Genomic DNA, 23,758 nt, shown 5'->3' on the forward strand with positions numbered 1-23,758 from the left:
CTTCTTTATGGCTATTTTACACTTAACTAACTTCTCTCCTCTGGGACAGGATATCCTCCTCTCAGCTGTAAGGGTATGTTCACACTGAACAAATTTGGCAGAATTCCGCAGCAGTTTGCTCCTCCACTGAATTCTGCCTGCATCAGTGTCAAACAGCATCTCTATGGGAGGGCTCGTGCATCTTCACTCTCCGCTCAAAGAATTGACATGTCAATTCTTTGAACAGAGAGTGGAGGAGAGCAAGCCCTCCCATAGAGACGCTTTTTGACACTGAGGCGGGTGGGATTCTGAGGCGGAGAGCAGTGCCGCGGAATTCCACTGAGATTGCTTTGTGTGAATATACCCTAAAAGTAGATTGGACACTACCCCAACTTGTAGTGTTTCCATGCCAATGTTGATTTGCCAGTGGATGTTGTGTATCCAGACTGGACCTGGGTGAGGCTGTGGATGTTGTGTATCTAGATTGGACCTGAATGAGACAGTGGATGTCATGTATCAAGACTGGACCTGGGTGAAGCTGTGGATATGTGTGTCTAGACTGGACCTAGGTGAGACTGTGGATGTGTATCTAGATTGGACCTAGGTGAGGCTGTGGATGTGTATCTAGATTGGACCTGGGTGAAGCTGTGGATATGTGTGTCTAGACTGGACCTAGGTGAAGCTGTGGATGTGTGTCTAGACTGGACCTAGGTGAGGCTGTGGATGTGTATCTAGTGTGGACCTGGGTGAGGCTGTGGATGTGTATCTAGACTGGACCTGGGTTAGGCTGTGGATGTGTGCCTAGACTGGACCTAGGTGAGGCTGTGGATGTGTGCCTAGACTGGACCTGGGTGAGGCTGTGGATATGTATCTAGACTGGACCTAGATGAAGCTGTGGATGTGTATCTAGACTAGACCCAAGTGAAGCTGTGGATGTGTATCTAGACTGGACCTAGGTGAGGCTGTGGATGTGTATCTAGACTGGACCTGGGTTAGGCTGTGGATGTGTATCTAGACTGGACCTAGGTGAGGCTGTGGATGTGTGTCTAGACTGCACCTGGGTGAGGCTGTGGATGTGTATCTAGACTGGACCTAGGTGAGGCTGTGGATGTTGTGTATCTAGATTGAACCTGGATGAGACAGTGAATGTCATGTATCTAGACTGGACCTAGGTGAAGCTGTGGATTTGTGTCTAGACTGGACCTAGGTGAGGCTGTGGATATGTATCTAGACTGGACCTTGGTGAGGCTGTGGATGTGTATCTAGACTGGACCTAGGTGAGGCTGTGGATGTGTGTCTAGACTGGACCTAGGTGAAGCTGTGGATGTGTATCTAGACTGGACCTGGGTGAAGCTGTGGATGTGTATCTATACTGGACCTTGGTGAGGCTGTGGATGTGTATCTAGACTGGACCTAGGTGAGGCTGCGGATGTGTACCTAGACTGGACCTAGGTGAAGCTGTGGATGTGTATCTAGACTGGACCTGGGTGAGGCTGTGGATGTGTATCTAGACTGGACCTGGGTGAGGCTGTGGATGTGTATCTAGACTGGACCTTGGTGAGGCTGTGGATGTGTATCTAGACTGGACCGGGTAACGCTGTGGATGTTGTGTATCTAGAGTGGACTTGGATGAGACAGTGAATGTCATGTATTTAGACTGGACCTAGGCGAAGGTGTGAATGTTGTGTATCTAGATTCGACCTAACTGAAGCTGTGGCCGTTGTTAATCTAGATTGCACCAGCAAGGGGGGGGGGGGGCTGTGGATGTTGTGTATCTAGAATATAATATTACAGGGCGGTCTGGGGAAACTGGAGGGGTGGGGCAGAGAAATGACAAAGGAAGTTTGTTGTGGAAAAAGTTAAGTTATGGACATGGACTGAGGTAACAAAATATATTACTATATGTTAAATAGTAAAACTGTTAATAAAAGTAGTAGCAAAGACGACATAGGGATATAAGCGTATAGCAAACTCAATGTTAGTGACCAGCGCCATCTTGAAAGGCATTATAAGAGGTAAGTATGCTCATAACAGGAACATGAAGGAAGTGACATGGGGCGGTCTTATAGTCAGATTCTCTCTGTTGCCCATAGCAACCAATCAAAGCTCGGCTTTCACTTCTCACATTGCTATGGTAAAATGAAAGCTGAGCTGTGACTGGTTGCTATGGGCAACAAGCAGGATCTGACTATAAGACATTGCCATAAATCTTATTTCTCTGTATTATATCCTGTATACTTCTGTGTATTATATCCCATATATTTCTCTGTATTATATTCCATATACTTCTGTGTATTATATCCCGTATACTTCTCTGTATTATATTCCGTATACTTCTCTGTATTATATCCCGTATACTTCACCATTACAGGGTCTATGCAGGAAATTCACCATTACAGGGTCTATGCAGGAAACTCACCATTATAGGGTCTATGCAGGAAACTCACCATTACAGGGTCTATGCAGGAAAAAGGTCACAAATGCAGTAAAGGAACAGTCTCTCTACTACGCTCTCCCAAGGGTCCAACTATAGTACTTGTATATCTGTATAGCACTTTTTTTAGAGTTTTATTCTACACACATGCACGAGGTATATTTGTGTCTTAGGATAACACGTATGTCATATACACTCTCACAAGGATCCAACTATTCTACTTGGAATGGATATCTGTAGAGCCTTTTTTTTAGAGTTTTATTCTTCACACATGCACAAGGTATATTTGTGCCTCAGGATAATACATATGTCCTATACACTCTCGCAAGAGTGTCAGTATAGTACTTATATATCTGTATAGCACGTTTTGTTCTGTGCACCCTTTGCTCTCCTATGCCTAATCTATCTATCTTTCGCCCTCTCTATTTTTCTCTCTCAATCACTGTATGTATGTGTTCCGGGCATCATGGGAAAGCGCTTTTCCTGCCCAGAACACTTCCTGCTTTCTAAAATGGCGGCTGCCATTTTAGAAAGCAAGAAAAAAAAATTCGGAGCGGACTTCCAAAAATCCAAATCCGACCGGACTTGGACATTTGGAAAAATCCGAACCGGATCCCATACTGGCTGAAGCAGTTCGCTCATCTTTAATCATATTCCGTATACTTCTCAGTATTATATTGTGTAAACTTCTCTGTATCATAGACTGTATACTTCTCTGTATTATATCCTGTATATTTCTCTGTATTATATCCTGTATATTTCTCTGTATTATATCCTGTATATTTCTCTGTATTATATCCTGTATACTTCTCTGTATCATATACTGTATACTTCTCTGTATTGTATCCAGTCTACTTCTCTGTATTATATCCAGTCTACTTCTCTGTATTGTATCCAGTCTACTTCTCTGTATTATATCCAGTCTACTTCTCTGTATTATATCCAGTCTACTTCTCTGTATTGTATCCAGTCTACTTCTCTGTGTTCTGTCTGCTCAATATACTACACCTGACAGGTTCCATGTCTTGTGACTGCTATGCCCCCATGTATTATGACTGATGTGCCCCTATAGTCTGGTATGAGGAAATGGCCTCGGGACAAGTCTAGTGACGGCACCATATGAAGCCAAGTAAACTAACAAAGCAAATAACGCACCCAGGTAGATGTCGGATTGTTACAAAACTCACCATCCAGTTATGTCTGGGGCAGATATGTAAATTATTACAGGTGAGGTTTTACACACTTAGAGAAGAAATTACTAAGACCGGGGTCTCACAAATAATATCCGGCAACCTTAGCATTCGGTGCATTAAGAGGTGTACAAAAAGAAGCTTGCACAAAAAATTGTGACTTATTTACGCCAAACTGCTAAGGTCACGCCACAAGAGGGCATATAAGTGCTTCCAAAGGTTACTTTTGGGTAGTGTACTTCTTAATAAGAGAACAGTGACTACTAGACATGACTCCAGTTACCAGTACCAGTTACTCGAAAACATTTTGTCCGGGGGCGTGGCCTGCTTCTGAAGGGGAAAGACGCATTCGGGCTGAGCGCCGTCCCTGTGGCGTTATCTAAGCATCTATACAGCTCCAATCTTCCAAATCTTTGACCTCGGGACCTGCTAAACACCACCCGAATATCTAGAGATGGCAAGGAGAAAGTTACAAGCCGCGCTACCTTCGGCTGCAGCTAAACAACATGGCGCTGATTCCCTCCCGGCTTCTATTCTCAACGCACTTCTAGCAGATGTCGGGGCAGCGTGGCAGGCTCCCCTGACATCAGAGACTCCAAGCGAAGCCCGGGTGGATCGCATAGAAGACCAGCCGCCCTCTAAAGCTGCTAAACAGAGGAACAGAAGGAACAGGCCTGTCGGTGTTGATTCTCGTCGGCAACTCGGCACAGATAAAGGTGAGCAGCAACAACGCGCCTCTCCTCCTAGAAACTCTCCACCGGCTTCTCCTCTCTCTTCTTCGGCAGCTGAAGAAATGCACCGTTCCTTATCTAATTTATACCTCTCTGAACTGTTTGCTGAACAATCGGCTTCCCCCACGTCTACCACTTCTGCTATACTTGATTCTGCTGAACGTCTTCCACACTCGCCTAAACTTCCTATCACTCAACTCTGCCAACAGACATCTCTCCTCTCACCTCCGGCATTTACTAGCACTATGTGTGCCCAGCCGCTGGACAATACAAAGGTAGATTTTCATCAGTCACCTCAGGTCTGTACTACACCTGCTCCCACCCAATTGTCTCCTGGACACTCCTTGCCGGCCTTAAGCTCCTCTTTTCAATCACTTTCTCCCTTATTGGTGACTATGCAGAGGGACTCTGAAAAACTTCTACATTCGTATTTCTCATGTGACACTCCGATGGCTCTCTCTCTGATAAAAGATATGCTCACATCTGTCAGAGATACACTCTTGACCGGAATTGACCAACTCTTCTCTTCCCTCTCCTCATCAGTGAGAGCGATGGCGGATAGGACATTGTTAGCGGAATTGAAATTGTATTGCCTCAATGTTCCCCTCGCGAGTTGGTCATTGATTGGGTAAGGAGAATCCCCAGACCTCCCCATCTACCTTCAACTGCAAATAGTGATGTTATCGCTAGAGTATGTACATTACTTGCACGTGAAATCAGCCTTTATGAAAGAGACGAGGAGAGGAGACTTGATGTCTGAAGAATACAAAGACATTTCAGTATACGCAGACTTGTCTCCAGAGACGTTAAAGCACCGGAGGATGTTTGCTAAAATCACTGGCTCACTCAGGGACGCTGGCATCCAATATAAATGGCTTTCCTCAGGACGTCTGTTAATCCTACATCACCAAACCAAATATATTATCAACGAGCCGGAGGAGGGCAAGCGACTGATTGATTCTTGGAGCCTGGTGTAGGTCCCTAAGCGACTGAATTATCCTCTAGCCCCTTTACTATAGGCCGAACTTTATACCCCCAGTCCATCTTGGCGTGCATGCTCTTGTAGCAGTTTTCACGCCGTTATTGAGCTTTAACCTGCTTCATAACACAACCTTTTCCATTGTTTGTTGGCTGCTATAGCAGTCCTTGTTTATGTTTTATGTGTCATGGTTTGGTATCTTAATATACGTTTCATTTCTTTCCTGTGCGTCCATATGCAGCACTGTTCCTATTGTTCTTATTAGCATTATATTAGCTAAGAATTGTATACGGAACTATATAGTTCATTTTCCTTTCTTCGCTTGCCTCCTAAAACTCTTACTACTACAATTTCAGACCAGCACTGCATATGGACAACCGCACACTATAGGCGCTATAAGTTAAATGCGATATTGATATTGATATGCTGTGTGTTGTTCGAATATATTCGTTTTCTCTTATTCATCTTTATACTATTTCCCTCACATTTGCTTCATATATTAGCTGTAACACTACTTGAAAATCTCTAATAAAAACTTATTGAAACAGAAAACATTTTGTCCAGTTCGAAGACTTTGAGTAGAGAGAAGCAGGATGGTGGTTTCGACAAATGGCCCACAACCTAGGCTGTTCAGACCAACATGTTAGGAGATGTTGGGAGAAGTTTTTACATGTGGCACACATGATGAACAGGCTCGAGACAGACACTAGTAGAGCATTGTTTATGCACAGTGTCCTTCTCCACGATCCAGATACAGACAGCTCCGTCATTACAGCCTCTGTCTCTGCCCGGACCATTTCTATATAGTTAGCAGAAAGCAATTTGGTGTCATGACACCCATTACGTACACGACCATTGGCAGAGGCCACCATGGCCTTCATATTCAGGGGTGTCATGACACCCATTACGTACGCGACCATTGGCAGAGGCCACCATGGCCTTCATATTCAGGGGTGTCATGACACCCATTACATACACGACCATTGGCAGAGGCCACCATGGCCTTCATATTCAGGGGTGTCATGACACCCATTACGTACACGACCATTGGCAGAGGCCACCATGGCCTTCATATTCAGGGGTGTCATGACACCCATTACGTACACGACCATTGGCAGAGGCCACCATGGCCTTCATATTCAGGGGTGTCATGAACGAGAAACCTGGACTGTTATAGACTGGAGCTGTATTGTCTTTAGTGATGAATCCAGGTTCTATTTGGGATCCAACAACCTTCAAGTTAAAGTATGAAGCCTCATGAGGAGCACTTCATCTTGGCTGTGCTTTGGAGCAACACACTTCCCCCTGCTAGTGTGATGATGTGAGGAACCATCGAACATGACAGTCGTCACCCGTAGTAGTGAAACGAGGAACTCTAACAACTTAAGGAACATCCTGTCCTATCGATCTTATTATGTAATCACTTGTATTGTATTCCTCCCTGTCCTCCAATATCATTGCTAATATTTTTTTTACATGAGACATGTCATGTAGTAAGAGCTCATAGACTGTGGCCTATGTGGCTAAACATGAATACTCTAGAGTTGTAGTTATCAGCTATCACTAATCACCTCCTGGGGGGCAAAGGTGCCCAGTCCAACCCCCGGTATCAGCGTTATAATGCTGGTCATGGTTCAGATCTCTGCTGAAGTTCCTTGTTGGCTAAGCCCCAGCAGCTCAGCTCCACCACTTGGCTTCAGTAGCCCACTGAGCAAACGAGACTCTCTATACGCCCAGATTACAGTGAGTCATTACAGACCTGTGCCAGCTTATTCCAAGATAACATTCTGCAATATAATAATAATAATAATAATAATAATAATAATAACAACAGTACATTCAGGATCTGCACCTCCATGTCTGGTACTGAGGGGAAGCATTTCTTTTCACCTTCTCATCTCCGGCAGTCATTTTGTGGTGATTGGTTCCCTTAAAGGAGAAGTCCGGCCAAAATTATTTTTTAATATGTTATTACTTATGGAAAGCTAGACAACTTTCTAATGTACATTAATTATGGGAAATGCACATATAGGGCTATTTCCCTTAATTTAGAAGATCAGGGAGACTTCAGATTCTTCAAAAAAACATGACGTCACGAAGCGGGGGTGTAATTACAATGGAGTGTCCAGCAGGGGCGCACTATATATAGAAGTCAATGAGTACCATTACCATTACAATGGATGTGTGTGTAAATGGAATATACAGTGTTTTTGATTGAATACATTTATGGAATACTTTGGGGAGCAAGTGTCCTTGCTCCCCAAAGTATTCCATAAATGTAATCAATCAGTACATCACAGTAAGCCCGCCGAACCACCGCCGCCACTCTGGACTACACTCAACTACTACTCTCATCACCTGCTCATAGCATGAGCAGGTGATGGGAGAGTAGTAGTTGGGTTATATTTCAATGAGATCACCGCCGCGGATGCTAATGCCGCGCAGGGGGAGCCGCTCATCACTGTGCAGCTATCATCCCCCTCCGCTCCCCCCTCCCCCTTCTTCTTCCTGGATCCGGACAAAATTTAAACTATGTGATGGCTGACTCCCCGCCCAGCCGCCGCTCTCCGATCACACGTGCCGGCTCCCGGTGTTTCCTGGTGTCCCCGGCCGGCACGTGTGATTGGAGAGCGGCGGCCGGGCGGGGAGTCAACCATCACATAGTGTAAAGTTTGGCCAGATTCAGGAAGAAGAAGCAGGAGGGGGGAGCGGAGGGGGATGATAGCTGCACAGTGATGCTATGAGCAGGTGATGAGAGTAGTAGTTGAATGTAGTCCAGAGCAGCGGCGGCGGTTCGGGAAGCGGGCGGGCGGTGGCGGTTCGGCGGGCTTACTGTAATGTACACTTGCTGCCCAAAGTATTCCATAAATGTATTTAATCAAAAACACTGTATATTCCATTTACACACACATCCATTGTAATTCCAATGGAGTGTCCAGCAGGGGCGCACTATATATAGAAGTCAAAGGTACTATATATATCATACAGGAGTGGATTAAAACACAGAAAGGCTCTGTTCACACAATGGTGAAATTGAGTGGATGGCCGCCATTTAATGGCAAATATTTGCTGTTATTTTAGAACAACGTCTGTTATAGTGAAATAATGGCCGTTATTTACTGTTATATGGCGGCCATCCACTCAATTTCAACATTGTGTGAACAGAGCCTTTCTGTGTTTTTAATCCACTCCTGGTTTTGGTTGCAATACTGACTGAAATATACGTAGTGTGAACGCAGCCATAGACTGGATAATCCCTCCATACTGTTACTGTATACTAAACACAGAACGTTACCCCCATATAGTGATTACTGTGCATTTGTATCTGGCGACTCACAGATTATTTTTAGAGATGAGCGAACCTGGAGCAGCTGGAGTCCATCCGAACTTTCGGCATTTGATTAGCGGTGGCGGCTGAAGTTGGATAAAGCCCTAAGGCTATGTTGAAAACATGGATATAGTCATTGGCTGTATCCATGTTTTCCAGACAACCTTAGAGCTTTATCCAAGTTCAGCAGCCCCGCTAATCAAATGCCGAAAGTTCGGATGGACTCCAGCATGCTCGAGGTTCGCTCATCTCTAATTATTTTTCTCTGGTTGGGGTTGTTCTCTTTCCTTTTACTTTTCCATCCGGCCCAGACCGTCATGATGTCTTCTTCCACCCATAATGCATTTCATCAGAAACTGCCTGACAAACATCATCTTCTCCTCACTTTTATAGCAAACTCTCCAGCTATATACAAACTAATAATACTAATACTAATGATAATGCCGCCCTTTTATGCCACTTAGTGTGCCCCCACATAATAGTTAGTCCCCTAGTAGTGGCTATTCATAGTGCCAACACTCAGTACTTAGAACCCTAATATTGTTTCACACAGTAGTTACACAAATTTAATATATAATAAATATTTTTTTATCCTTACAATTGGGCTAGATAACCGTACGTCGTCATCGTGACGTCTACTTCAACATCTTTATCAGAAAATTTTGCCCAACCCTAGCAAACAATACTGAACAATGCCAGGATTTGCCAGGTGTGTTATAGGTGAAAGTTTTTAGATAAAGGGTGGGTGAAAAACTTTAGACTCTGCTCAATATACTAGAAGGCTGAGGACCTCGGTGGAGACCACAGTCAATACCTTCATGTTTGGTAGGGTACAGGCCATGCAGTACAGAAGGAGAAGGTTCAATGCACAGCATGATGAGTCTCTCGCATACATACATTACCCTTTGAACTTCCTGGTTTTAAATGGTCTGACCTCTGGTTGAAGAGGACATACTGAGGATTTGTGCCTAGGGTGGCATGAGCTATAAATATATCCTAGACCGTCAGCAAATTTCCTCACAGAGAAGGGACATTATATTGTGGTCACACCCATCATACCCATCTCTCCACAATGGTCCCCCGCAATAGGATTGAATGGTAAAAAGCCAAAGCACCCGACCTAACACAATGGCAGTGGCATAAACAGAGAATGACACAAGAGGATTAGTAAGTAAAATGTAAAATAACCTTATAAATATAGTTATAAAAGCAACACAGATCTCCCTAGTCCAACCTATAAGCCTACTGATTCGATCCAGAGGAAAGCCCAATATAAAATCTCACATATTAAAACTTAAAAAAAAAAAAAACACTTCTTTTTCACTGTGGTTCTTGCAAACAGTTTTTACATATATGTGTGTTTTTAGTGTGTTTTTTTTCTTGTACAGATCTACTGTATGCACAAAACTGCACCAACTTGCACAAAAACTGCTTCAATTATCAATGGCTTTTCAGTGGCTTTCCCCTTGATTTTAATGGGACAATACTGTGCTGTATGTTTACACGAGTAAAAAAAAACACTGCAAACGAAGCCCTGAAAGATGCTCCAAAATAGGCCTCAAAAGAACCTACAAAGGAAATTTCCACACTTATTTTGTAGCTTCTCTCTGGGCTTCTTTAGACCTTCTTTTGGTGCTACTTTTGGGACTTCTTTTAGGCTTTCTTTTGGAGCTTCCTTCATTTGCTGCTTCTTTACGAGCTACTTTCATGCCTTTTTTTTAGGCTTCTTCAAGCGCCTTTCGCCCTTCTTTTGGGGCTTCTTTTATAAGCTTCTTATGAAGCTACTTTCGAGGCCACTTTTGGGGCTTTTTGGAGCTTTGTTACAGCTTCTTTTGTAGATTTTTTTGGACTTTCGCAGCTTCTTTTGGTGCATCTTTTGGGGCTTCTTTTACAAGCTTCTTTTAAAGCTCGAGGGTTCTTTTTCAGCTTCCCATAGGCTTTGGAGCATTATATAGAGCCTTTTTTGGGGCTTCTTCAGGTGACTTTCACAGCTTCTTTGGGAGCATCTTTTGGTGGCTTAGTTTACAAGCTTTCAGCTTCTTTCGGACCTATTTTTTTAAGCTTTTTTTATTGTTTCTTTTGGAAGCGGCTTTTGGGCTTTTTTTCTGCCATATGTTGGAGCTTTGGGGCCTCTTTTTTTTTTCTTGCATGTGTGAAAATTTCCAGACAGATACAACCAATTGCCACAAATTAGGTGCGAATTAATGCCAGGAAGACTGTCCCATCTCCAAAAGTCTAGTATCTATTATTTTTACACTTTTTTTTACATGAAAGATCCTGTCCTCTCTTGAACTTCTTCAATGAATCATCAATAAAACAGGAAGAGAATTCCATCATCCCGCTGCTCTTACTGTAAAGAAAGTGTGGGATGATAATGTTTATCCTGGTAGATAATCAAAGTTCAAATAGTCTAAAATAAAGAAAAAGTTGGACCACACCTGGCTGCCAGTAATATAGGTCACATTTGGTTTCTCTGTTTCTTAGTAGTCTCAGCCATGGCGTCTAATGATCTGGGAGATGAACTGCTCTGCTCCATCTGTTTGAACATTTATACAGATCCTGTAACCCTGAGATGTGGACACAACTTCTGCCGGGACTGTATTGATCAGTTCTTGAATACACAGGATGAGTATGGAGTTTATTCCTGTCCTGAATGCAGAGGAGAGTTTCAAGATCGCCCTGAGTTAATAAGGAACATCGCTCTACATAACGTAGCAGAACGTCTTCTGTTAACTCAACCAGATGAGGAGATCACCAGGATCTTCTGCACTTACTGCATGGACTCTCCTGTACCTGCTGTGAAATCCTGTCTGCTGTGTGAGGCTTCTCTGTGTGATAATCACCTTAAAGTCCACAGCAAGGAAGCAGAACACATCCTGACTGATCCCAGCACTTCCCTAAAGAATAGGAAATGTTCAGTCCATAAGGAAGTTTTAAAATACTATTGTACTAAAGAAGCCATCTGTATCTGTGTGTCCTGCAGTTTGGCCGGAGAACACCAGGGTCACCGGGTGGAGATTCTGGATGAGGCTTCTGAGAAGAAGAAAAAGAAGCTGAGAAATGTTTTACAAATACTGACATCTAAAAGAGAAAAGTCCAAGTACCAAGTCCACGGTCTCGAGGAACAATGGAGAAAAGCTCAACAAAAAGCAGCTGGGGAAGCCGCGAGAGTCACTGCTGTTTTTATAGACATCAGGAGACGGCTGGACGACCTGGAGAAGAGGGTCCTGAGTGAGATCTCCAGGCAGGAGGAACAGCTGTCACTGTCACTGTCTGATGTCATCCAGAAGCTGGAAATAAAGAAGGAGGAGCTGTCCAGGAAGATGAGACACATTGAGGAGCTGTGTAACATGACGGATCCACTGACTATCTTACAGGATCCAGACACAGGTGACTTGTATGATGCTGAGAAAGGGGAAGGTGATGAGGACACAGGGGGACATGATATAGATGTGGATGCGATTATAGGGATGATACATGCAGGTTTCTCTGATATAATGACATATCTACCCACCATCTCAGCCACAAAACAAAAATACACGCGGACACAACCACCCAGTGTCCGGTCTCTGCCAAGTCACACCCAGGCTTTACATTTCCCAACTATAAAGTATGTAAAATTGAGGTCTAAAAGTTCTGGAGGGGAGGTAATGGCTACAGGTAAAGGAGGGGTCCATGGGCAGGCTCCTTCAGAGATATCACTGCACGAAAACACAGCTGATAATATCATTATAGCAGATGACCAGAAAACCTGGACACGAATAAAACAGAACTGTACAGAAACAGCAGAGAGATTTCAGGATCATCCTCAGGTGATAGGTAGAAGGACATTCTCCTCAGGGCGACATTACTGGGATGTGGAGATCAGTGGATCAAGATGGTGGAGGGTGGGGATGTGTTATCCTATCATAGACAAGGGAAATGGGGAGCCAATCATTGGAGATTATAAGACCTGGAGTTTGTGTAAAAGGTGGAAGTTATTTGTTACTCAATATTCGGTGATACATGATAGTAAGGAGATCCAGTTATCTCACCGGATTTCTAGTGATAGAGTCAGGATATATGTGGATTATGAGGCCGGGCAGCTGTCCTTTTATGATCTGTGTGACCCCAGCAGACACTTACACACCTTCACCACCACCTTCACCGAGCCCCTTCATGCTGCGTTATGGGAATGGGAGGGTTCTATAAAAGTTTCAGGGGGAGGAGCAGTACCTGTGAGGAACCGTGATCATAGAGGAAGTCTGCCCAAAGACTGGTGACATCACAGGAAGCAGAATCTGATTGGTTAAGCAAGCTGTGACATGTGATACAGCAGTGGGAGGGGCTAAATTTAATATATAATTTTTTGTCTCCCTCCATTTTTTCTGATGGCTGTGAGTAAGTTAGCAAGTGATATTGTTGCGATGTGGTTTTAGAACAGTCCGGCCTCAGTAATATTATTACTCTGATATATTATTGTCATTTAAAAAAAAAATCTGATTAAATAATAAAAATTTTATAAAATCCATTATCCCTTTCCCCCATGTGTTCCTCACATATAATGACAGTGCCTAGGTGTGACTTTCTATGACTTTTTTAATTGATTAATAAATTAATAAACCTTGTGTATTAGCCCATGATGTGCCAGCCTCATTATTACCCATAGTTACTAACTAATAAGGACTTGTTTAAAGAAGTTTTACAGTTTTTTGGAGGGGGTTTAGTTGCCTATATTGTTCATACTGACTATCATTAGTCCAACAGTGCCATCTGTTTCCTTCTAGCTCAGCTGTATCTATGTTTTTTTTAACTCTAAGTGGGTCATGTGACCAGCAGTCTGACCAATAAACAATCACAGTGTTTAATGTGTCAGAGGAAGTGGTCTGTCCTTGGTCAGCTGACTTCCTGTAAACTATAGGATAACATCATCACCTATTGTTACCTTCTATGCCTACCCAGATCTGTAGTCCCTGGCTGCAGCTATGTCTGTGGAATCAGGATATACTTTAGTTATATACCTCCCCCGAGACAAAAATACATCCCAAAAGCTAATGTCAGCGGCGCGCTGACATCATCCACACGCAGTGCAGATGTCTTCTGTAGTCCGCGCATGCGCAGTACGACGGGAGGCGACGCCGATGTACTGCGCATGCACGGACTCCGGAAGACGACGGCGCTGCGTGCGGATGATGTCAGCGTGCCGCCGAGATGAAACGCAAGCCGCCGGGTCACGTGGATGGAAGGCAGACCTCAAGCACGCCCCTCTGGGCGTGATTACAGCCATTACAAATGCCCAGGACCTGTGACTGATTCTGCCCACCTTGACTAAATCCGCCCACCGTGACTACTTGCCAGAAAGTTACATACAGCGCGGGACTTCTTCAAAGTAAGATTACTGACTGATGGAGGGGGGCACAGAGGTTACAGGGGGATGTTTAGGAAACGTGCTGGGTGATGTGCCAGCACGTTTTCTTATCTTAAGATGGATTTTCGGCGTGATTGGTTCCCTTTAAAATTAAACACCTTAGGGCTATGTTCCTACAACATTTGTTTTCGGACGTATTTTTGGACGGTCGTCATTTTAACGCTGTGTAGGGTTGCGGCATATATACAGACTCATGTATTCGCAATATTTTCTTTATTTCATTTGTACAGATTAAAAATATCTAAAAAGTACTCTATATCACATACTAACTCAATATTCTTCATGGTATGGAAATTTCGGATGATCCTTAAAGCTGCAAAAAGAGGAAGAATTATGTTAAAATTGTAGCAGGTGGATTCAACCCTTTTACTGCCAAATCATGACCGGTTGCTGATAGCAGTATAGAACAACTTAGAGCGTCCTTGGCCTACATACTGTATAAGTGTCCAAGTCTCACTGTGATTTCATATTTGGAAAATATTCTAGAAGGATTTTTACTTACTCAGAGTTATCCACGTAGCGTATGTTTTGGTTCAGCCCATTTAGAGTCGTCATTTCCTTCTCACTCAATTCAAATTCAAAAACCTGCAGTTGGAATCACCAAAAATAGAAGTCAAATCCCAAAATGCATTGACATTTTGCAATTTTTATCGTCAGGGCCTCTATCGTCAGGGATCTTGTCGGAGATAATGGTCACTATGCATTATATATGGTGGATTGAAAATCTGGTCTGGTCAAGGAGGTGATCGTTTGGCGATTTCCGCCATCCACCCAAAGAATTGACATGTCAATTCTTTGGGTGGACGGAGGAATTCACCGGCGAATATCATTGAGTCTATGAGATGGGTGGAACTTCAAGCGGAGGACACCCAGCGGAATTCACCTGAAGTCTTTGCGCGTATTCCATAGTATGCACATACACTTAGGCTATGTTTACACAACATAAGGTTCATATTAATCACGGCTGTTGTTGCCCATTTGCAACATTACATTGTGCTGCCGTCATTGTGCTGCTGTCTATGAAATCCCGGCCAGAGTGTATACACATAGTATACACTCCGGCCGGGATCGCTAGCGGCCGCGCAAAAAATTGACATGTAGGTTTCCCGCGGCCGCAGAGAACCTGTCACTTCACACAATGGATCGTGCGGCTCCAGCCACACACTCCATTGTGTGCAGCAGCGGGGAATTTGGAAATTCAGCAGCAGTGAAGACCACTCTGCCGGTACTGCAGTACCGGCCGGGATGATCTACAGTAACACCGGCCGCTCTGTGACCCAGCCGGGTTACACGTTGTGTGAACATGGCCTTAGAAGGTATTTGAACATCAACGTTTGTTGTAGGGGATTGAGGATGACAGCACCACTAATATTTACCTGGTATTGCCCTCTCATATCCCACTCTCTTGACCAATGGACACACAGCGTCTCCCAGTCCAGGCAAGGCTCCTGTCGCCATCACGCTGACAGCTAGAACAGCTCTCCTACTGATACCAAGACCTCCACTCCCAGCACTAAAGCTGTTTCACAAGCTGTTCTACCAGGACTCCTCACCGTTTATATCCAATTCATGATGAGTCTGATGAAGGTCGTATAGACCGAAACTTTATTTTATATCTGCTTTACCAACTATGCAAATAAAATTACTTTAATTGCAACTCAGTCTGCAGTACCTATTTCAATTCTTGACCAATGGAAGGGTGTGTATACTTGCAAACAGTCTTGATGAAAAATCCTCAATTATTTTGTACAGCTCCTATGCAGACCTACTGTAGGTACCTTAATAGTCGCAGACTATTGACTAGGGAGTGGAGCCATTGACTATAATTGACAGATTAGATGGTGGGGTGCTGCAAGATGGGGGGGGGGAGATGACAAATTCTGTTGTATCCATATTGAGTTTTAGAGAGTGGGAGGTGAAGAAACAAGATATAGCCAAAAGACATGCTGGGATCCTGTACAGAAGAGAGGTGATATTTGATAGACTTTAGTGTCATCGGCATAAAAGAAGTATTCGAAGCCATGGGATTCTATGATCTGTCCCAGGCCAATTTTAAAGTATGCTTCCTCTTCTCAAGATTCTGAGTTCCCCACCTGAAGATTCTGCTTGATCCTCTCTGGCTGAAAACTTTTAGCAAGAACCACTATCCCCCTCTGTAACAAGTGTCTCATCGCTACTTGGGCAGGAGTTCGGCCGTGTTTTTTCGCAATTGCATTGAGCACAGGGTCTTCCAGTAGGATGGGAGCATTTGGGTTAATCCTGAAAGAGTAAGGTAGAACTTAGACAAATGCTAATTTATAAGCACTGATACTTTAGTCTAAAAGATTAAAAGATTTTGCAACAGGCGTCTCCAGCTGTTTCCGAAATTACGATTCCAATCATGCCTGGACAACCAAAGCTTTGTCTCTAGCTGTACAGTGACTGGGACTGGACACCGCTGTAGTAACTGACTGGCTGAATGGGCACTTCCTGCCAGGACGTGATGGCACTAAAACATGGGAGAAACTGGACGTGAGAGCAAGGTGGTAATGTGGCGCTGCAGGAACACAGAGATGGGTAAGTATAAATTCTTTATTATGTTCCTGCCCCCCCCCCCCTTCCCGCACTGTATTTTTTGTTTTCACTGGAGTCCTTCTTTAACTTATTTTTTGGCAATTATTGTATGTAGGGCCCCATTCCTTATCTTTGTTGCCTGGAATCCCCCCCCCCCCTCATTTCTGCCACATGGCTGATGCTCCTCTTACCCGGGGTTAGCGTTTCCCAAAGTTCTTACTAAAACGAGTTCTACTGGTTCAATTTGGTTATGTCTACATATGAGTATAGGATGCTATACTAAACAAAAAGCTGGTGCTGTTTTCAAATGGTATCAGGGATGACTTTGTAGCATTTGCAATTTTGGCTTTTCCAGTTCTTGGAGAGTTCTTCTTTAAATGTATGTACTTCTTACCAGGACATACCAGGAGTAGAGCCCAGCACCCCGTACGCTACCAGGACTATGTTGTGTGACTTGCAGAACTCCAGCAGTTTAAATTGATTCAAGAAAAGGTGACACTCCACCTGAAGAGGAACAAAATGCCCCATATGTAATCCTGATGTGAGACAGATGGGTAGACCTGCTATTGGGCTCATCAATATTGTTAATATTTTTATTTTTAGGTATTGGACTACAAAGTAAGCTTTTAGTGTAGAACCTCATTAACAATTAGCCATTGGACCTGTCAAAATGGCATTAGATTTGTAAGAATTGTAAGTTCTTCTGAGGACTATAGGCAAAACTTTACTTGGTTACCTGGTTGCACACGGGTTTGTGTCGCAGTCCCGACATGTTAAGGATGAGCTCTATTTGTTTGTGGTTAAAATTGGAGACGCCTATAGATTTCACCAGCCCGGCTTCTTTACAGTCCTCCATAGCCTAGGATTAAAAAAAGTTGGAAAACATGAAACAATTTACAAAAATATTAAAGGCCCTATCACATGGGGTTATCATTGGCCAAACAGGCAGATATCGCCCTGCGTACTTTGGCCGATCTCATCTATCTAACATCATTTGTCTTATAACTATGCTGTCTCTACCATATATATATATTGTTCACGGCCCCTTTCTAAACACATGACAACACAGGTGGTACCTAGCTCCCTACTCCAGCTGATTCAGTGGGGTGGTTGGTGACTTTTATGCACTATGGGGGACATGGAGGCTACGCCTCCTCCCCGCCTTACTGCTCCACCCTTGCCCGCCCATCAGGTGTGGAGGGTTACGGCAGGCATACGATCTGCGCCTTTTCCATGCCGTACATCAGGGGTGCATCTTTAGTAAATCTGCCTTATGTGCCTCAGCACATACATGTGACCTGATCTCCACTTTGTGGTTAAGTTGTTGTGTATTCTAAACTATGTCTGGGAAACGTGGCTACAGCCATAGACCATAGCAAAGTTTTCCAGGACTCCCTAGGGCTGCATCCAACTTTTTTAGCCTCCAGTAATCAAATGCCGCACACTGAGGTTCGGACAGCCCTAAACATGCCCGGGTCTAGCTCCTCTCTTAACTTTTTGAAAGGTTTGGGGTCTACATACCTTCCAGGTGTCCCGAATATCAGTATTGTGATAAATCGCTTTTCCGTTCTCATCTGTTGGGTGTGGGTTGTCACCAGGCTTAAAAACCAAAAAGAAAGAAAGTCATCGAAGAGATCTGTGTCTAAAGAAAGTAAACTGTAAGACAAGCTGGGCCTGACCTACAGTCTCTGACCGACAAGCTGGGCCTGACCTACAGTCTCTGACCTACTTCGCAACAGTTTAGAAAATGTTGGCCACAATTTTGAGGGCTCATGTAATGTCCAGACCTTGAACTCCAAGGGACTGTGAATAATGAAGAGATCCATGTAATCCAGCTGTAGCTCCTTCAGGGACCTCTCAAGAGCGGGACGGACAAACTCCGGGGACTGGAAGGTGCTCCAGAGCTAGAAGGTGGAAAACGCAATATAGAAACTGAGAATTACAATAAAGTAAATGTTATTTGAAGTCTGTGGGAATATGAATGATGGTTGACACCATAATGGCGTCCATTAGTGGTTGTCACCCGGCATCTGATTACAGCTGAAGAGGACAACTGATAGTTGCCTAAGGAGATATATCACTGCTATTACCTTGCCAGTGTAGAATACTTCTTCTCTCTTGACTGTTCCATCTGCGATCTTTGCATTGATACCTCGGCCAACCTCAGCCTCATTGCCGTATAGAAAAGCATTATCGATGTGTCGATATCCAACCTCAAGAGCAATTTTCACGGCCTCTTCTCCCATAGACTTGGGGAACTATATTGAATTAGATAAAATAATGGTAACTTATATCTATAGACCTTTATGTTGCATTTTATTTGATAAAATTCCATTCAATACAAGTGTATTCAATATCATGGTTACCATCATCTCTGATTGCATCTGTTTCCCTTATCCTTTCTCTGTATCTGTTCTAGACTGACTGCTGCTACCTCATAATATTGTACCTGATACTGTGTCTGATGGTGTACCTGCTGTGCTGCCCCATCAATATTGTGCCTGCTGTACCTCATGTATTATGCCTGCTGTGCCCCATGTATTAAGCCTGCTGTACTCCATGTATTATGCCTGCTATACCCCATGTATTATGCCTGTTGTGCCCCATGCATTATGCCTGCTATACCTCATATATTATGCCTGCTGTGCCCCATGTATTATGCCTGCTGTGCCCCCATGTATTATGCCTGCTGTGCCCCCATGTATTGTGCCTGCTGTGCCCCATGTATTATGCCTGCTATGCTCCTCTAATATTGTGTCTGCTTTACCCCATGTATTATGCCTGCTGTGCCCTATGTATTATGCCTGCTGTGCCCCCATGTATTGTGCCTGCTGTGCCCCATGTATTATGCCTACTTTACCCCATGTATTATGCCTGCTGTGCCCCATGTATTATGCCTGCTGTTCCCCGTGTATTTTGCCTGCTGTGCCCCATGTATGCCTGCTGTGCCCCATGTATTATGCCTACTATACCCCATGTATTATGCCTGCTGTGCCCCATGTATTATGCCTACTTTACCCCATGTATTATGCCTGCTGTGCCCCATGTATTATGCCTACTTTACCCCATGTATTATGCCTGCTGTGCCCCATGTATTATGTCTGCTATGCCCCACGTATTATGCCTGCTGTGCCCCATGTATTCTACCTGCTGTGCCCCATGTATTGTGGCTGCCATGCCTTATGTATTATGCCTCCTGTGCCCCATGTATTATGCTTGCTGTGCCCCCATGTATTATGCCTGCTGTGCCCCGTGTATTATGTCTGCTGTGCCCCATGCATTATGCCTGCTGTGCCCCGTGTATTATGCCTGCTATGCCACATGTATTATGCCTGCTGTGCCCCATGTATTATGCCTGCTGTGCCCTGTGTATTATGCCTGCTGCGCCCTGTGTATTATGCCTGCTGTGCCCCATGCATTATGCCTGCTGTGCCCCATGCATTATGCTTGCTGTGCCCCCATGTATTATGCCTGCTGTGCCCCGTGTATTATGTCTGCTGTGCCCCATGCATTATGCCTGCTGTGCCCCGTGTATTATGCCTGCTATGCCACATGTATTATGCCTGCTGTGCCCCATGTATTATGCCTGCTGTGCCCTGTGTATTATGCCTGCTGCGCCCTGTGTATTATGCCTGCTGTGCCCCATGCATTATGCCTGCTGTGCCCCATGCATTATGCCTGCTGTGCCCCGTGTATTATGTCTGCTGTGACCCATGTATTATGCCTGCTATACCCCATGTATTATGCCTGCTGTGCCCCGTGTATTATGCCTGCTGTGCCCCATGCATTATGCCTACTATACCCCATGTATTATGCCTGCTGTGCCCCGTGTATTATGCCTGCTGTGCCCCATGCATTATGCCTGCTGTGCCCTGTGTATTATGCCTGCTGTGCCCCATGCATTATGCCTACTATACCCCATGTATTATGCCTGCTATGCCCCGTGTATTATGCCTGCTGTGCCCCGTGTATTATGCCTGCTGTGCCCCATGTATTATGCCTGCTGTGCCCCATGTATTATGCCTGCTGTTCCCCATGTATTATGACTGCTGTGCCCCCATGTGTTATGCCTGCTGTGCCCCATGCGTTATGCCTGCTGTGCCCCATGCGTTATGCCTGCTGTGCCCCCATGTGTTATGCCTGCTGTGCCCCCATGTGTTATACCTGCTGTGCCCCGTGTATTATGCCTGCTGTGCCCCGTGTATTATGCCTGCTGCGCCCCATGTATTATGCCTGCTGTGCCCCATGTGTTATGCCTGCTGTGCCCCCATGTGTTATGCCTGCTGTGCCCCCATGTGTTATGCCTGCTGTGCCCCATGTATTATGCCTGCTGTGCCCCGTGTATTATGTCTGCTGTGCCCCATGCATTATGCCTGCTGTGCCCCGTGTATTATGCCTGCTATGCCACATGTATTATGCCTGCTGTGCCCCATGTATTATGCCTGCTGTGCCCTGTGTATTATGCCTGCTGCGCCCTGTGTATTATGCCTGCTGTGCCCCATGCATTATGCCTGCTGTGCCCCATGCATTATGCCTGCTGTGCCCCGTGTATTATGTCTGCTGTGACCCATGTATTATGCCTGCTATACCCCATGTATTATGCCTGCTGTGCCCCGTGTATTATGCCTGCTGTGCCCCATGCATTATGCCTACTATACCCCATGTATTATGCCTGCTGTGCCCCGTGTATTATGCCTGCTGTGCCCCATGCATTATGCCTGCTGTGCCCTGTGTATTATGCCTGCTGTGCCCCATGCATTATGCCTACTATACCCCATGTATTATGCCTGCTATGCCCCGTGTATTATGCCTGCTGTGCCCCGTGTATTATGCCTGCTGTGCCCCATGTATTATGCCTGCTGTGCCCCATGTATTATGCCTGCTGTTCCCCATGTATTATGACTGCTGTGCCCCCATGTGTTATGCCTGCTGTGCCCCATGCGTTATGCCTGCTGTGCCCCATGCGTTATGCCTGCTGTGCCCCCATGTGTTATGCCTGCTGTGCCCCCATGTGTTATACCTGCTGTGCCCCGTGTATTATGCCTGCTGTGCCCCGTGTATTATGCCTGCTGCGCCCCATGTATTATGCCTGCTGTGCCCCATGTGTTATGCCTGCTGTGCCCCCATGTGTTATGCCTGCTGTGCCCCCATGTGTTATGCCTGCTGTGCCCCATGTATTATGCCTGCTGTGCCCCGTGTATTATGCCTGCTGTGCCCCGTGTATTATGCCTGCTGTGCCCCATGTATTATGCCTGCTGTGCCCCGTGTATTATGCCTGCTGCGCCCTGTGTATTATGCCTGCTGTGCCCCATGCGTTAAGCCTGCTGTGCCCCCATGCGTTATGCCTGCTGTGCCCCATGCATTATGCCTGCTGTGCTCCATGTATTATTCCTGCTGCACCCTCTTAGGATTCTTATATTAACATACACCACAGACGCTGAACACTCATGTTATAAGGGAGGAGGGGTGAATGACTGCCCGACAAGTCCAGAGAGAACAGCAAACAACTGCATATAATTCATCATACAATCTACTTCTCTCTGTTATCAGCTGTTCTAGGGCAGGGAGTAGCTGTAACTATACAGGTCTTCACTAGGATGAATGGTAGGGAACTCCCTCATGTTCACCATTTTACTAGAGAGCTGTGGATTTTAGCTTGTAGCTACCGGGTATGACCACCCACCTCCGGAGGGGCGTAGGTGCCCAGTCCAACCACCGGTATCTTGTGTCCGTCATTCAGTGTAATCCGTGAATGTTTAGTCAGCGCCATACTGCTGCTCGTAGCTCGGATCTGTCCTGAAGTTCCTTCTGTGAACGTTGACTTGTTTGCAGAGCCCCAGCAGCCCGGCTCCACCTCTCGGCTGTATTATAGATCACTGTGCCCTGATAATGCCCTGAAATATGACTCCGATATGTGCTGGGCTCTGTCATGGTAAAGGTGTAACTAACCAAGTACAGTACAGGCCGCTGTTAGGAGGGGGAACTGAACAGGATCCTATACACAGGAAACAGGAGGCGGCCACAGCTCGAGGCTTCAGCACCAGAGACCTCAGTCTAAACCTCCTCAATACGTGAAATCACTGACTGAATACATATTGTGTGTCAAAATAGACACAGCTTTATTTAAATCACAGGACTTAACAATCACAGGAGGCAAGTAAAGTGCTCGGCCACTGGGGTTCACAGATACTGTGGGGTCCCCAGCTGTCTGACATACACACATGTATGGGATCAGTATTACCTCAGCCATTATATATAATAGCGTAGTATCAGCTTCTCTATCATGTATGGGATCAGTATTACCTCAGCCATTATATATAATAGCGTAGTATCAGCTTCTCTATCATGTATGGGATCAGTATTACCTCAGCCATTATATATAATAGTTTAGTGTCAGCTTCTCTATCATGTATGGGGATGGGGTCAGTATTACCTCAGCCATTATATATAATAGTGTAGTATAAGCTTCTCTATCATGTATGGGATCAGTATTACCTCAGCCATTATATATAATAGCGTAGTATCAGCTTCTCTATCATGTATGGGGTCAGTATTACCTCGGCCATTATATATAATAGTGTAGTATCAGCTTCTCTATCATGTATGGGGTCCGTATTACCTCAAGGATTCCTGCAGTCACCTCTCCTCATGGCTCTGCTCCCCTCACCTCACACACTGCAGATATGGCTGATATATCACACATCACTGCTGTATACAGGGTATTAGCCCCCTTCCTGTAGATGGAATCTAGTGATCTACTGCAGGGGTACTTAACAACTTTTAGTGAAGGTCCACTTACCAGGGTCCGAGCTGAACATCAGTAGTAAATGTGTTTTGTTATTTTAAAATTAGCTACAAAGGGGGTGACTTCCCCAAGTAGTATATAGACCCCTGTTGCTCCCCCAGTAGTATATAGACCCCTGTGCTCTCCCCCAGTAGTATATAGCCCCCTGTGCGCTCCCCCAGTAGTATGTAGCCCCCCTGTTGCTCCCCCAGTAGTATATAGACCCCTGTGCTCTCCCCCAGTAGTATATAGCCCTCCTGTTGCTCCCCCAGTAGTATATAGACCCCTGTGTGCTCCCCCAGTAGTATATAGCCTTCCTGTGCACCCCCCCAGTAGTATATAGCCCCTCTGTGCGCTCTCCCAGTAGTATAAA

At 45.0% G+C, this 23,758-nt stretch overlaps 2 protein-coding genes across 4 annotated transcripts in view; one reads left to right on the top strand and one right to left on the bottom strand.

Moving 5' to 3' along the window:
- Positions 1-11,136: 11,136 nt before the first annotated feature.
- Positions 11,137-12,903, top strand: LOC138772922 (E3 ubiquitin/ISG15 ligase TRIM25-like). The gene is made up of 2 exons (XM_069953745.1): positions 11,137-11,865; positions 11,929-12,903. Exons 1-2 carry the CDS (start codon positions 11,137-11,139, stop codon positions 12,901-12,903), a joined length of 1,704 nt encoding a protein of 567 aa, XP_069809846.1.
- A 1,341-nt stretch (positions 12,904-14,244) lies between these two features.
- Positions 14,245-23,758, bottom strand: part of LOC138788426 (aldo-keto reductase family 1 member C3-like) — a 58,565-nt gene continuing 49,051 nt past the window's right edge. Inside the window, exons 1-9 of one of the 3 annotated variants that reach the window (XM_069966279.1) lie at positions 22,285-22,635; positions 18,692-18,859; positions 18,389-18,505; positions 18,123-18,200; positions 17,338-17,460; positions 16,996-17,105; positions 16,142-16,307; positions 14,551-14,633; positions 14,245-14,361 (exon numbers count right to left, since the gene is read on the bottom strand). In XM_069966279.1, coding sequence (XP_069822380.1) covers positions 14,319-14,361; positions 14,551-14,633; positions 16,142-16,307; positions 16,996-17,105; positions 17,338-17,460; positions 18,123-18,200; positions 18,389-18,505; positions 18,692-18,859; positions 22,285-22,371 — 975 coding nt within the window. In that variant the 5' untranslated portion in view covers positions 22,372-22,635 and the 3' untranslated portion in view covers positions 14,245-14,318. Of the gene's footprint in view, positions 14,362-14,550; positions 14,634-15,453; positions 16,003-16,141; positions 16,308-16,995; positions 17,106-17,337; positions 17,461-18,122; positions 18,201-18,388; positions 18,506-18,691; positions 18,860-22,284; positions 22,641-23,758 lie in introns of those variants that run through there. The other 2 variants (XM_069966296.1, XM_069966287.1) reach the window with 2 other exon arrangements.

The sequence above is a fragment of the Dendropsophus ebraccatus genome, chromosome 1 (assembly GCF_027789765.1).
Source record: "Dendropsophus ebraccatus isolate aDenEbr1 chromosome 1, aDenEbr1.pat, whole genome shotgun sequence".
In the NCBI taxonomy this organism is placed as follows: Eukaryota; Metazoa; Chordata; class Amphibia; order Anura; family Hylidae; genus Dendropsophus; species Dendropsophus ebraccatus.

Bases quoted from the DNA above. Each gene is read 5' to 3' on its own strand.
- LOC138772922 (XM_069953745.1), top strand. From the start codon at position 11,137: ATGGCGTCTAATGATCTGGGAGATGAACTGCTCTGCTCCATCTGTTTG. The intron at 11,866-11,928 runs GTCCTGAGTGAG...GATGTCATCCAG, and splicing joins TGGACGACCTGGAGAAGAGG to AAGCTGGAAATAAAGAAGGA.